Source organism: Anabrus simplex, chromosome 3 (genome assembly GCF_040414725.1).
Source record: "Anabrus simplex isolate iqAnaSimp1 chromosome 3, ASM4041472v1, whole genome shotgun sequence".
NCBI classification, from domain to species: Eukaryota; Metazoa; Arthropoda; class Insecta; order Orthoptera; family Tettigoniidae; genus Anabrus; species Anabrus simplex.
In genome coordinates, this window is record NC_090267.1 from 34208502 (window position 1) to 34224763 (window position 16262).

Consider the following 16262-nt stretch of genomic DNA (forward strand, 5'->3'; position numbering starts at 1 on the left):
CCAACTAGAGGCGAGAATAGGAATTTTATCGACTGCCGAAGCCTGTCGCACTCCTACTGAGCAATGCTAGACGACTGACAGATGAAATGGTATTGGAGAGTGTTGCTGGAATGAAAGATGACAGGGAAAACCGGAGTACCCGAAGAAAAACCAGTCCCACCCCCGCTTTGTCCAGCACAAATCTCATATAGAGTCACGGGGATGTGAACCACGGAACCGTGCCGTGAGCGACCGGTGCGCTGCTGCATGAGTCATGGAGGTTCTGATCCTGGCTCAGTCCGGTGGAATTTGAAGGTGCTCAAGTACTCCAGCCTAGTGTCGATAGATTTACTAGCACGTTAAAGAACACCTGTGGGGCAAAATTTCGGCACGCTGGCGTCTCCGAAAACATTACGAAAAGTAGTTAGTGGGACGTAAAATAAATAACACTATTTGTTTACACCCTACCTGTTCGTAATACAGACGTGTAGCGGGCAAGCAGCAGTTCTGAGGAGGAAGTTCGTTTCGGTTCCTGGACAGCCATAAATTAATGATTTTGAGGTATTTTCTTTCAATACGCAACAAGTTATAAATATAGAATTTATGGCAATTGTTGGGAATTGGGAGGTTACTATAACCAGAGCGAGTTGGCTAGGAAGTACGGTCGTGTACTGTAAGCTCGCATTCAGGAGATAGCGAGTTTGAAAACCATCGTCGACTGCCCTGAAAACGACTTTCCGTGTTTTCTCTAAGACCATGATACTTTCTTCAAATCTTTCCCTATCTCAGGGCCGCCGAAAACCAATAGGAGTTAGTGCAGTACTAGTCTGAGTGGTGGTGTTATTGGTTTAATGAGATTTCCACTTGTGCAAGCGCACATGTCTTTGAGGTTCACTCAGCCTACACCAAAAGTGAGGACCAGGTTAATTCCTGGAGGTAAAACGGCCAGTCGTAGAGTTAACAACTCCACACCGAGTTTACGTGTGGTGGATGATTTTACCTTCCACCCCTCCAAGGGCCTTCGTGGCCTCGACGGAGATGACTTTGCTTTTACAATCCATACTAGCCTAAATGTCAAAGGGTTCTGGCAAGGAATGCTTGTCAACTTCTAGCGTGCCCTGTTCTTTGAAACAAGCTACAACATCCCTCGCACCAAACCACACACCGTTATACTGCTAGCCCTGATCTGAAGTGTATCATCCACTAAACCCAAGGAAGTCCTGTTACTGTGGGAGCTATGGACATTAACATACTGGATTTGCTCACTACGCGTAGCGAAGTAGACACTTGTCGGACCACATCAAGTGTCATCGAAACCTTCAAACCCTCATTAATCATTTTTCTTTTCTCTTCAAACCCCGACGGTGGCACACAAGTTCCACTGGGTGTAGATTCCCTTCTCTAATCTCACAGTCTCATCTTTAAAAATGGTCCGAATTTCTCTCTTGTTCATCTTCAATCCCTCTTTCAGAACTGAGGATCTGGTTTTCTTGGAGGGCAGTAATTATTATCTTCGTGATTTTGTGCTAGTTGCACGTATTTACGGTTTATATGTATTTAAGGCTACAGTAAACGGATAGTGTTATACTGCATACGGTACTAAATGAGTTGCAGAATTGTGAACGACTGCATGGGGACCTAGACAATGTTGAGAGATGGACAGCGGACTATTGTAAGATGGTGAGCGGGATGAAAACTCAGCTTTAATTACCGGTACTGTCTTGATTGGGGTGCCCGCGGTGTAGGTGTAGCCTGCCTGCCTCTTACCCGCAAGCCCTGGGCTCGATTGTCGGCCAGGTCAGGGATTTTTACCAGGATCTGAGGGCTGGTTCGAGGTCCACTCAGCCTACGTGATTACAATTGAGGAGCTATCTGACGGTGTGATAGCGGCCCCGGTGTAGAAAACCAAGAATAACGTCCAAGAGGGTTCGTTGAGCTGACTACATGGCACATCCTAATCAGCAGGCCTTCAGGCTGAGTGGCGGTCGCTTGGTAGGCCAAGGCCCTTCAGGGCTGTAGTGCCATGGTGTTAGTTAGGTTAGTTAGTTAGTTGATGAGGGTGATAGGCTAGTACATCATTGGGGTAATCATATTAACGGATTGCAGATCCCTTCATATCGTTATGGGAGTATTTAAGGGTGCAGTAAGGATGCAATTGAACACCCCAATTAGAGTATCGTTCCTGTGTATGTGACCCTCGCCAGGTCTACTTGATACGAGAACTGGAAATGATCCAAAGGAAAGCAGCGCGATTTGGTCTGGGTGATTTCCGACAAAGGAGTAGTGTTGTGAAAATGTTGAAAACTTACTTTTTTTTTTTTTTTTTGCTATTTGCTTTACGTCGCACCGACACAGATATGTCTTATGGCGGCGACGGGATAGAAAAGGCCTAGGAATGGGAAGGAAGCGGCCGTGGCCTTAATTAAGGTACAACCCCGGCATTTGCCTGGTGTGAAAATGGGAAACCACGGAAAAACCATCTTCAGGGCTGCCGACAGTGGGGCTCGAACCCACTATCTCCCGATTACTGGATACTGGCCGCACTTAAGCGACTGCAGCTATCGAGCTCGGTTTGAAAACTTTTAGCTGGGAAGACTTGGGAGTAAGGAGACGGGCTGCTCAACTAAGCGGTATGTTCCAAACTGTCAGTGGAGAGAAGGCGTGGAATGACATTAGTAGACGAGTTTTCAAAAAGTTGGATAAAGCTGGAATTCAAGAGGAGAAATTGAGAGAGATACTCATTTGTAGGACGAAGGATAAGATTCCAAGTTTCTGAAAATATTTGAGAAAAAACTAGGTAAACAACTGGCAGGAAATCTGTCGCTTGGGTGACAGCTCTAAATACAGATCATTGATTGATTGATTGATTGATTGATTGGCGACGTGTCAAAATTAAGTATAGAAATACATTTAATTTAAAATAAGTATGTTCTCCACAGTACGGGAAGACTTCGTGGCTCAGGCGGCAGCGCGCCGGCCTCTAACCGCTGGACACCGTGGTTCAAATCCCGGTCACTCCATGTGAGATTTGTGCTGGAAAAAGTGGAGGCAGGGCAGGTTTCTCTCCTGGTACTCCAGTGTACCCCTGTCATATTTCATTCCAGCAACACTCTCCATTAACATTTCATTTATCAGTCAATCATCATTGCCCCAGAGGAGTGCGACATGCTTCGGCAGCCGGCACATTTCCTATTCTCCCCGCTAGATGGGGCTTCATTCATTCCACTGCGGTCGCCATGGAGATAAGCCAGCTGGCCGGGTCGTGCTGCTTGGAGTTGCCAAACCTCTCACTTATGAGTGATGAACAACAGAACACAGTGGTCTGAACGAACGAACAAGTGAGCTGGAACCGAAGGGAAGGAAAAAGGAATGTAGGAATATGGCAACACAGTGCAATGGCAAGTGCAATGTTCCTTCTTCCAGCCCTATCTGTCAAAACGCTTCTTTTAATATTACGGGTATAGTTAAACCCAATGTATTCTTAACTTTGAGTACAGAATTGTGGATATGAAATCGCCCTCTCGTCTTCTAAGCCCCAAAAAAATAAAAATATCCATGAGTCTTTGCTCGTCCCTGTACCGGAGAAAATGTTCGAGCACGATTTTTTCAATCTGGTTTACGGCTACGTAATAAGTCCATACAAGATTATGCCATAAAGTAATTTTAAATACGTTCGCGCTGACGGCTGAAGTTTTGGGAACTTGCTCCTTTACTTGCAGCGAGCAAGTTCTCTGCTTCAGCTTCCTGTAGTGGGTTGCGTTTCCCAGCAATCTGGAGAATTATTGTAATACTGTACGTGAGAGATTCATTGAAAATGGTAATATTTTATGAGTCAGTGCAATCTTAGAATCGGTGATGTAATTATTTCAGCACTCACCTCAATAGACAGCCTGAGGTATTGACAGGGTCAAGTAAGCCATTTTGATTCTAGAGAAAGGTAAGTATGAATACGTTTACTTCAGCAGCACGCAAATCTCCCGAGGTCCTTCCAGATAACATCATCTGCATTCTCCATGAATATTAGACTCCTCCCTGTCTATCGAGGCACCTTCAACAGCGATGTACAGGACAATCAGGTGCAATGCATTTTGCAAATCCGAATGAAGCAGAATCAAACACAGTTGTAGGTATAAGATGATGTGAAAATAGTATTCCCCGGGATTGCAATTTGAAGTCCACCTGTTCTCCGAATAGATGCTGAGCAGATGAAGTTTCCTCTGTTGGCCGAGCGAGTTGGCCGGGAGGTAGTGGATTCGAACCCTATTGTTGGCAGCCCTGAAGATGGTTTTCCGTGGTTTCCCATTTTAACACCAAACAAATGTTGGGGCTCTACCTTAATTAAGGCCATGATTGCTTCCTTCTGACGGTTAGCCCTTTCCTGTCTCATCTTCGCCATAAGACTTATCTGTGTCGGTGCGACGTAGAACAACTTGCAATAACAATAAAGAAACGGCAATAAAGAGCAAGTAGAAGTATGAAAGGGTGATACGAAGTGGAATGCTGCAGAGTGCTTAAACATTCACTATAAAAAGACTGGATGATGATACAGTATAACGTAAAATTCCTGTCATAATATTTCAAGTATGAAGCTTTGTATATACCGTTAACTCATCTCGCTGCTGGACGCACGAACTAGGTCGCTACTCCCACATAGTTCCAGTTCCGCATTTTTATTGCAACTTCTGAATGGCCGGAGTCAGCCGCAGGGGCAACAGGTATCCCTGCATGAAACATATCCAGACCTAGGTAACTCTAAGGTGTGGATCATAAATGGTTCGATTCCCGGCTCAGCCACAAAATTTGAAAAGTGGTTCGGGGACTGGAAATAGGCCCACTCAGGAAGTGGTTTTCCGTGGTTTCCCACTTCTTCTCCAGCCAAATGCCGGGATGGTACCTAACTTAATGTCACGACCGCTTCCTTTTCTATCCCTTCTAATCTTATTATCCCCTCCAAGACACCTGCTCAGCATAGAAGATGAGGCCACCCGGGCGGATTTACTGGTCCTCCTCCTCCGTTGTATCATCCCGACCAAATGTTTCACGCTCCAGGATACTGCCCCTGAGGAGACAGAGGTGGGTTACCTCGCTGAGTCCGGGGGAAAAACCAACCCTGGAGGGTAAACAGATTAAATAAATAAATAAATAAATAAATAAATAAATAAATAAATAAATAAATAAATAAATAAATAAATAAATAAATAAATAAATAAAAAATAATTTTAATCGGGTGTGGTCTTCCAAGAGGTCTGGTGCAGGTCTTTCGAGCTGACGCCGTGCAGGTGTCCTGTGCATCTGTGAGGATGAATGCTAATGCAGAAAACGACATACACACCCAGCCCCCGAATCATCAGAATCAACCAATGAACGTTAAAATCTGCTACCCAAGTGGGAATTGATCCCGGGACTCCTTGCACCAAAGACCAGCTCGATAACCATTTAGCCATCGAGCCGAATGAATTTCAGATGACCTCCAGACATAAGACACACAGTTACAGTTATCGTCACTTTTTCACCATTTCTGCTTCCATGCGATGTATATTGATTGCTGGAATATAACTTTTCTAACAAATAAATTACGGGTAGCCTACCTCTGTGGTGTAGTGGTTAGTGTGATTAGCTGCCCCCATCCGATTCACGGCTCGCCACGAAATTTGAAAAGTCGTACGAGGGCTGGATCGGACTCGACTCAGCCTCGGGAAGTCAAATGAGTATGATAGCGGGGGGGGGGGGACTGTAGTTTCCCACCCCAGCCATCCTTGAATTGGTTTTCCGTGGTTTCCCACTTCCTAACTTAGACCACGGCCGCTTCCTTCCTTCCTTCCTTCCTTCCTTCCTTCCCTATTCCTTGTCTCTTCCTTCCAATCTTCCCATCCACCCACAAAGCCCCTGTTCAGAATAGAAGATGAGGCTGCCTGGGCGAGGTACTTGCCTTCCTCACCATTTGTATCCCCTAACCCAATGTCTCACCCTCCAGGACACTGCCCTTGAGGCGGCAGAGTTGGGACAGCTCGCTGCGTCCAACGGAGAAACCAACTCTGGAGGGTAAACGAATTCAGAAAAAAAGAAAGTAAGTAAGAAAGAAAGAAAGAAAGAAAGAAAGAAAGAGAGAAATTAGGGTAAAACTTTGCAATTTGTACAAAGTAACTATTACAAGTAGAAATTATTACTATTACTTACAAGTGGCAGGTAATCACACTACAGTACACCACAGATGTGGACATTTATTTATTTATTTATTTATTTATTTATTTATTTATTTATTTATTTATTTATTTATTTTGATTTTGCATTCGTTCTCACAAACTGTGTCCTTATTATTCATTATTCAGTAATTTCTTTAGCTGTTCTTCAGCTTCGGATATTGCATATTATTAGTTTAGAATTGAAGCACATCCCTCTTATATACATATAAAAGCAAGTCGGTCTGGAGTGATCTATACATAAAGGTATAAAAATGAAAATAGACGTCAATTAATGAGGCACTTCCAGAAATCCCAGAAATTTGAAATTTGGTACCGCAGAAGCTGATGACCCCCAGCATCCCTAGAAAAATCGAAAATTCTTAACATTCCCCGAAGGGGGCACGCTGGGGTGCTTCAAATTTTGGGCTCGGCATGGGAACACAGTCGTATAATTTATCCAAAGCGACAACCTACAGGTTTCGTCGGCTTAAAAAATTCGTGAATTTCCTCATTTTTATCCCCCTTCCGCCCAAATCAAGATGGCGGCACAATCTGCCAGACGAGCTAGAAAATTGAAATTTGGAGAAATTATAGTTTTTAGCCTGTAATCGACGGAAAAATTCCAAGAAATATGGAGGCAATTTTAAATACTGTACAGACATTCCTTTCGAACTTTTTGTCGGCTAAACGGTAAGTCGTATCTCAAAACGGATGGCACAATCTCGGTTCAATTTGGAGCGATCTACAACTTTGGTCCTATGACTTTTTGTCGTATCTCTCTCTCTTATACTTTGGATTTGGCTGTATTTATGGATTGTTCCTAAATTTGGTGATTGACACACTTATACGAGAGATGGAATCGTCAAATTTAGTGCCAGTATTGCCACGATCGAAGGCCATATGTGGACAAAATTTCATGATTCTAGCTTATACATAAGTATGCGAAAAATAATGTAAAGTGTCAAATGTACTCAAATATCACCCTATTCAAAGTTACGAACTCAATTTAACCCATAAATATGGGAGATAGGAGAAAATATTTTAGAACCAAACATGTAGAAGGATAAAAGTGGCGTCTAATGGCGCAAACCGTTTGTTAATATGATGTACCGTTTAGGAGTAGGGAATCTCGAACTGGAGGTCTGCACTTTAATAAATTTAATAAAATCTCAATTACCGCTTGTAAAGTAATTTATGTAGAAATCCGTATACGAGGTAAAATGCGTAGCGAAGCACGGGCACATTTGCTAGTCTGAGTGGCTGTAGGAGTACGAGCATGAGTGTGTTCGTGTTGTTGCGGAGTTAATCCAACATCTGAGGAACTAGTAATTCGGTTCCCATAGCAACGCCAGACAAAAGTCACTGCTTCATTGAAATTATGACAACTACTACAAGTAATTCGCTTACTTTTCCTCTGGTTATGTAACATGATATACTCGGTTGGTAGCCTAATACACATTTATAGTTGAACAATTTCCTTAAAATTCGCTGCAATTTGTATGCATTTATATAGTGTTTCCTAAAGATAAAGAGAAAAAAAGTTGTGATATACCGGGCTGATTTTCTACCCGGTAAACATGCAGTGTGTTTGTATGAGTTATTCTTTTGAAAAAATCGTGTAATTCCGGTAGACACTGCAGGAGAAACACAAACAAAATTGTTACTGCCCTCCCAAAAATATTTCCTTGCAAACCTTCATACATGTCACAACCAAGCACTGCCAAATGAACATCGCCGGAAGAATGAAGAGAGGATACGTTGCAGGATGTGAGGAAGAGTATTAAATAATCAATATTTGTTGGGTAAGTTAAGATATACAACTTCATGGAAAATCGATGTTTTTTACGTTCTCATTATGCTTTCTTTGACAAATCTCGAGAGCACTGGGAAGCGCACAGGTAGGACTAGTCTCGAATAAACAAGTTCCAGTATGTTTGAAGGCTGATGGCTCTGATAAACTTCATCCTTATGAGTTCCTCTCACCAAAAGCGAACAAGCTCATTCGCTATCCCGTGGACATACTCTCCACGTCATATTACGACTATCCTGATGATTCGCTTGAGGTAATTATACACCTGCATTCATTTCGAAGTGATTGTGGCTCTGAGCGAATGCCATGCAGTCTTACGTGATGATATAAGTGAGTTTATCGCGAGAGAAAACTCGGGTATGTCATGTTAAACTGGTGATCCGTGAGACAATTAAGAGGAGATTATCGCTCTGTGAACGTGCTCCGGCCTCTTCCACGATTACAACTGGAACGTGCTGAGGTCGGATTGCTGGGTGTCGGTCTCTGTTCTTACAGAGGTGAAACTGACACGAAGGTGGCGCAAATCACGGTAGTTTTATTTTATATTATTATTATTATTATTATTATTATTATTATTATTATTATTATTATTATTATTATTATTATTATTAGACTATTATTTCGCTAGATTGCCTCACTCTACTCAAAAGTCTATGAAGAGGTCTCTGAAATATGCATTTCTATGCTCAACCCCCCCCCCCAAAACACCATGGTATTACAGCCCTTGAAGGACCTTGGCCTACCAAGCGACCGCTGTTCAGCCCGAAGGCCTGCAGATTGCGAGGTGTCGTGTGGTCAGCACGACGAATCCTCTCGGTCGTAATTCTTGGCTTCCGAGACCGGGGCCGCTATCTCGCCGTCAGATAACTCCTCAATTCTAATCACGCAGGCTGAGTGGACCTCGAACCAGCCCTCAGGTCCAGGTAAAAATCCCTGACCTGACCGCGAATCGAACACGGGTAAGAGGCAGGCACGCTACCCCTACACCACGGGGCCGGCATTCCTATGCTCAAGTTGAGTATTTTCCTTCTTTAAAGAAGCCGTTCCTAATTTACCTTTCCTTTTGCCCTCTTTGCTTCCGCCATCACCATTTCTTCTGCAACTCGAATAACAAGACTTGTTTCCTGATCTGTTATTTCCTCTACCTCACTTGACTTAATTTGACTGCATTCTACTGATTTTTGAGGAAAGCAACAGGAAACTACCTCACTCCTCATTTCCCTAGTACGCCTCTTCAGTGATGCCTAGGCCATCTATGACAGCTGATGGTGGAACTGTTGAGGATCCAACCAGCCTTCGGGCTGAGGACTAAACATACATATATACTACTGATTTTGATTGAGATGTACTTATCTGCATTTAGTGCCATCAATTTCCCGACACCGCTGTAACCATGGTAACCAGTGTCAGTAGCGTCATCTTCTCGCTGTGCGCTTTCTTCCTGTAACTAAGAGCTTTATCACGTTCTACTCCTCAGTCCAGAATTAAAATCCTTGAACTGTCCGGGAAACATACTTAGCTCCTTAGAACAAGAGACAGACACGCCAAATAATAAGGCAGACCCTCCGATGATGGTGGGCGGCATCTGCCATGTGTAGGTAACTGCGTGTTATTGCGGTAGAGGATAGTTTTATTTAAAATCCCCGACAAAGGGCGGGGGGGGGGAGGAGGAGGTGGTGGTATACTGTTGCTTCACGTCCGTAGGTTAAACCTTAAAAACCCCTACAAGTGTCCCCTGGGTGGTGCTAAGGAAGCAACACCATTGGCTGCTGGACCTATCTTCTAAAGATTTCCCAGCAAATATGCAAACTGTACGAAGTACCCCAACACGGGACCCTCTGGACCAAAGGCCAGCACGTTAACCATTTATCCACGGAGCCGGAAATAATAATAATAATAATAATAATAATAATAATAATAATAATAATAATAATAATAATAATAATAATAATAATAATAATAATAATAATAATCAGGTTCAGAGTAGGAGAGGAAAAGGAGACAGAGTGAGCAGATAGAGTATTGGAGGAAGAAGGAGGAACAACAAAGGAAGAAACATTGAAATTATCACGTTGTCCCTAGAAGGCCCTAAAGGAGAAATAATAATAATAATAATAATAATAATAATAATAATGCTGTTCGCCTCTGTGGTGACATAGTTAGTGTGATTAGCTGCCACTCCCGGAGTCCCGGGTTCGATTCCCGGCTCTGACATGAAATTCGAAAAGTGGTAAGAGGGCTGGGACGGGGTCGACTCAGCCTCGGGGGGTCAACTGAGTAGAGGGGGGTTCAATTCCCTCCTCAGCCATCCTGGAAGTGGTTTTCCGTGGTTTCTCACTTCTCCTCCAGGCAAATGCCGGGATGCTACCCAACTTAAGGCAACGGTGCTTCCTTCTCTATTCCTTGTCCATTCCTTCCACACTTCCCATCCCCCCACAAGGCCCCTGTTCAGCATAGTAGGACAGGCCGCCTGGGCGAGGTATTGGTCATCGTCCCCAGTTGTATCCCCCGACCCAGAGTCTGAAGCTCCAGGACGCTGCCCTTGAGTCGATACAGGTGGGATCCCTCGCAGAGTCCGAGGGAAAACCCAACCCTGGAGGATAAACAGATTAAGAAGTAGAATATGCTTACACTTCTTGTTCTTTACACATTCTCGTCTTTCATTCTCACACAACTCATTAGCCTTACTACGAGTGGATACCGTACACTGATTTTTCTTTCGATTTATCTTCCCTGTGGTGGACTGTAAGAGGCTACTAAGAGGGGAACAATCAAAGAATCTGTACTAGCTCTGATGCATTCTAAGCCTCTAACCATATCCATGACTGGACGAGTTGGCCGTGCGGTTAGGGAAGCGCAACTGTGAGCTTGCATTCGGGAAATAGTAGGTTCGAACCCCACTGTCGGCAGCCATGAAGATGGTTTTCCGTGGTTTCTCATTGTCACACCAGGCAAATGCTGGAGCTGTACCTTAGTTAAGGCTCTCTCCCCATGCCTGGTCCTATGCTATTCCATCGTCGCCATAAGACCGATCTGTGTCGGTGCGACGTAAAGCAAAATTTACGTAAGAAATAGCACATCCATGATTCTATGCTTTTTGGTGTAGCGGAGGAAATCAACGAGTCTTTTTATTAATTAATTAATTTCTTTATTTATTTCATTTTCTTCCTTTCTTAATCCGTTTATCCTCCAGGGTTGGTTTTTCCTTCAGACTCAGGGAGGGATCCCACTTTCACCACCTCAAGGTCAGTGTCCTCGAGCGTGAGACATTTGGTTGCGGATACAAGTTTAAAGGAGGACCAGTACTTCGCCCAAGCGGCCTCACCTCCTATGCTGAACATGTGCCTTATGGGGGGATGGAAGATCGGAGAGGATAGCCAAGGAAGAGAGAAGGAAGCGACCACTGACTTCAATTAGGTACCATCCCAGCATATGCTTGTTGGAGATATGAGGAAAACCACTTCGAGGATAGACGAGGTGGGAATTGAACTCCCCCCCACCCCCACCGACCTACTCAGTTGAACACCCGACGCCTTCGTACCACTTTTCAAATTTCGTTGCGAGCTGGGAATCGAACCCGGGCCTCCGGGGGTAGCAGCTAATGCTAATCACACTAACCACTACACCACAGATGTGGACATTTATTTATTTATTTATTTAAGTAATTTATGTATTGATTTTCATTTTGCATTCGTTCTCCCAAACTGCGTCCTTATAATTCAGTAATTTCCTTAGCTGTCCTGTAGCGCACCCCTATTCAGAACAATGAGCGGCTGTAGGAGCACGAACATGATTGTGTTCGTCTTGTTGCGGAATTAGTCCAACATCGGTTCCTATAGCAACGCCAGACAAAAGTCACTGCTCCATTCAAACTTGCGTTCTACTTTCGCCTTGTAGAAGACTATTATATCTCGCTCATTAGTTCGCAGGCGGGTATCTTCAAATAAATAAAGAACGCGTGCGAGTCTCATTACAATATCATGTGCCAGTTTATCCACAAAGGGTGGTCTGCGAACTGCGGGAATATTTACCCAGGAAGTGGTTACCACAGAGATGTATATACTTGTACCTATGAGTGTGTCATTGGAGTGGCGAAAGCAGTAACTATGAGGTATGCCGCGTTGCAGTATTTACTTTCGCCTGCGAATACCAGGCTGAGTGTTTAATAAAACATGTAGACTTAATGGAATTCAGTAAACTTAGACCCGGTCCTAAACATGTGATAATAATTTTAGCATTTAAGTGCGAAGACCTCGTTGTCGATAAATATTAGATGGAAATGAAAATCCACAGCCCGTCTCCAGTCATTGGACAGGGTCGGTAATGGAATGAATGAAGTGTAGTGGTTATTGTGATTAGCTGCCACCCCCGGAGGCCCGGGATCGATTCCTGGCTCTGCCACACAATTTGAGAAGTGGTACGGGGGCTGGAACGGGGTCCACTCAGCCTCAGGAGGTCAAGTGAGTAGAGGGGTGTTTGATTCCCACCTCAGCCATCCTGAAAGTGGTTTTCCGTGGTTTCCCACTTCTCCTCCGTTCAAATGCCGGGATGGTACCTAACTTAAGACCACGGCCACTTCCTTCTCTCTTCCTTTTCTATCCCTTCCAATCTTCCCATCCCCAACAAGGCCCCTGTTCAGCATAGCAGTAGAGGTCGGATCCCTCCTGAGTCCGGGGGAAGAAAACAACCCTGGAGGGTAAACAGATTAAGAAAGAAAGAAATAGCATTTATTTTATTTTAAATGCATGTGGCAAATGGAAATGAAAAAGTAAATGAGCATATTCCTAGCCCTGTCCTCTCCTATCGTCGCCATAAGACATGTTTTTTGTCGGTGCGACGTAAAGCAAATTGATAAACTCCGTAAGCAAGTTCAATGTTCTTGGGTAAAGCGTGAAGTCAGCTTCTCAGGTTGATTAAAATTCTTGTGCGTTGTTTGTGTCCACATTTCGTGTCGCTCAATAGCTGTAGCACGTCGTAATGCTTCTAGGTATTCCAGGAGAAAATCACTTCTACGAAAGTTCCTGGCCACGCAGACTTTCCTTCCCTGTTATCTGGCTGGTTGCTTCTTCCTAAATGTAAATTGCAATTGCCTGACACAATCAGCCGTTGTTCTGATCGCAAGCTGTGTAGCATTTAAGACGGTACAAATACAACTCCGTACCAGGAATCTATAGATAACAATTTCAACCTAATTTCTATGAGAGATCACCGCAATTACAGCCGCTGGTGTCCTATTTGCGGAGATGAAAGAACCAAGGATGTTTAAATAAATAAATAAATAAATAAATAAATAAATAAATAAATAAATAAATAAATAAATAAATCAATATTTAGGGCAGTCGTCCAGGTGGCAGATTCCCTATCTGTTGTTTACCAAGACTTTTCTTAAATTACTGCAAATAATTTGGAAATTTATTGAATACCTCTTTTTGTAAATTATTCCAATCCTTAACTCCACTTCCTATAAACGAATATTTGCCCCAATTTGTCGTCTTGAATTCCAAATTTATCTTCATATTGTGATATTTCCTATTTCCAAAAACACCACTCAAACGTATTAGTCTATTAATATCCTACCATGCCATGTCTCCACTGATGACATCTCGGAACATTCCAGTTAGTCGAGCAGCTCGTCTCCTTTCTCCCACGTCTTCCCAGCCCAAACTTTGCGACATTGTCGTAACGCTACTCTTTTGTCGGTAAATCACCCAGAAATTTTCGACCTGCTTTCTTCTGGATTTTTTTTTTTACATTTTCCGAATCAAGTAATCCTATTGAAGATCCCATAAATTGGAACCATACTCTAGTTGGAGTCTCACGAGAGACTTACATTCCCTCTTGTTTACATCCTTACAACAACCCCTAAACACCCTTATAACCATGTGTAGGGGTCTGTAACCGTTTATGTGATTACCCAAACGGAGATCTTTATTTATACTAGCAATTTCCCGCTGGCTCCGCCCGCAATGTACAAAGTATGGTGTTGTTCGTTACTATCCTCACGGATGTATTTGCAAAGTTTCGAGTTAATGAAACAAAGCACATGATCTGCTGTGGTAATAGAATGTACTATTATGTCAACAAAACACTTGAAAATGCATCACACAAAGAAATTGAATTAAACGTTCCTTGGAACAACACTACGCGCGAACTGTTGAAAAGTCTTTCAAAGATCTTCGTCACGGAGACAAATGTACTCATAAATTTTCTCAAAATCTGCCAATTTAAGTAGTTATTATCTCAAAAGAAAGCGCTTGATCCACTGAGTGTTTTTAGACCAAAACGAACTGCGTATCTCAATTAGAACGAAAGATATGATTGCTTCAAAGAGACAAAAATTGAAACCAAATAATTTGAGGAAGGCTGAAGTTAAGTGATTTATATTACCTGATGACAAATCTGTGCATGAGTACCTTTCAGATAAAAAAGAAATGAAGGAAATCGACCGGATAGAATGGCCGGACTGACTGACTTTAGTTTTCATATTTTTTTAAAAATATATAGATTAACACCTACGTTCTTACAGTCATCCCCATAAGGAACTTTTTACCCCAGCAACACAGTAATTAAACATGCGAGGACTTTTCCTATTAGTGAAACTCACAACCTGACTTTTAAGCCCGTTTATCATCATATTCTACCACACAACATTTTCTAGGTCCTTTTGCAGTTGCTCACAATCTTGTAACTTTCGTGGCAGAAATGTTTCCATTTGGAAAATACCGTGGCGGGCTGAGTGGTTCAGATGGTTGAGGCACAGGCCTTCTAGCAGGTTCGATCCGGACTCAGTCCGATGGTATTTGAAGGTGGTCAAATACCTCAGCCTCGTTTCGGTAGGTTTACTGGTACGTAAATAAACTCTTGCGGGACTAAATTCCCGCACCTCGGCGTCTCCGTAAACCATAAAAGTGCAGTAGTTACAGGGACGTAAAGGCAATAGCATTATTATTAGAAATGTACGTCTATTCTTAATTGCTTTGCCTGTCCAGTGCAGGACAATCCGTAGGATTCTTTTAAAAAGTAAGTTTACGTCCCAGTAATGACTTTTACGGTTTTTGGAGACGCCGAGGTGCCGAAATCTTGTCTCAGCGGAGTTCCATACTTGCCAGTAAATAAAAGTGACACGACGCTGGTAAATTTGAACACCTTCAAATACCATGTGTAAGCATTTTAATTTGACGGCATGTGGCTGCTTGCTCGTGAATTTCGACTCTGGGCCTTGAGATAGCAGAGTAAACAGAACCTCTATCGGGCGTCTATGGTTCTGTTGTAATTAATTTGTAATTTATTTATTTATTTATTTATTTATCGGGTGAACACCAAATGTGTCACCAGAGATCTTTTACAGGCCGAAATCGTAACTTAGAGTGCCTAATGGACATTTTTCCGCCCTTCAGGAATCCGACTACCTCTTCTGGGTTTAAATCGCTATTTTATGACCCGGAGGGCGGGACTCTTCCACTGATCCAGACAGGGAGCTAATGTGTTGATTAGGGAGTTGGTTCTTATTCTAGACGCATCTTCTCTGCCTCTTAACCGAAAGGCCTGAGTTCGAGTATCGACTCGTCCCGACCTTGCTACCATGTCACCTGCGTGGCGTGCCTGACTCTTACCCGGAGGCCCCAAGTTCGATTCCCGGCCAGTTCAGGGATTTTTACCTGGATCTGAGGGCTGGTTCCAGGTCCACTCAACCTACGTGATTACAAATTAGGAGCTATCTGACGGTGAGATGGCGGCCCCAGTCTAGGAAGCCAAGAATAACAGCCGAAAGGACTCGTTGTGCTCTTGGTAGGCCATGGCTCTTCGGGGCTGTTGCGCCATGGGATTTGGTTTGGTTTGGTATGGCTACCATGTCAACAAGTAGCACAATTTAAGCTAATTAAGCACTTCTAGGATGATATGTTTTACATCTAAATAACACAATATATCTGCTACAGCCATTTAATTTCTAGGGTGATTTCGGCACGACAACGCACATTCTTCTGAAACTATGGATAAAGATGATCAGAACGGGAAAGCACTGAGCTCTTCTGACTTCTCCCCTTCCGTCTTTCAAGGTCTCCAGCATCTAAAAGTATCAAAAATAGATTTATACAAGAGGACACCCCACAAGGCTAGACGGCAAGAACAGAACCTCCCCAGTGTGCGGGCGAGTGCAGGGGAAATGGATCGGAGACGTCTCCCTTAATCTAGAAAGCGTGGTTGCTCCGGACTAGGACGAAGGGAGAGATGAAGAAATGCAACTTTGAAACAGAGCCAGACAGAAGCCACTGTTGGAAAGAGGGCGGTTT

At 43.4% G+C, this 16262-nt stretch overlaps 1 protein-coding gene across 1 annotated transcript in view; it reads right to left on the reverse strand.

Moving 5' to 3' along the window:
- The window catches only part of LOC136866627 (cyclic AMP response element-binding protein A), a 158330-nt gene extending 144684 nt beyond the window's left edge, over positions 1-13646 (reverse strand). Inside the window, exon 1 of the mRNA XM_068226784.1 lies at positions 13549-13646. Within this exon, the coding sequence (XP_068082885.1) occupies positions 13549-13646 (98 nt within the window). The remainder of the gene's footprint in view (positions 1-13548) is intronic.
- Between the last annotated feature and the right edge of the window lie 2616 nt (positions 13647-16262).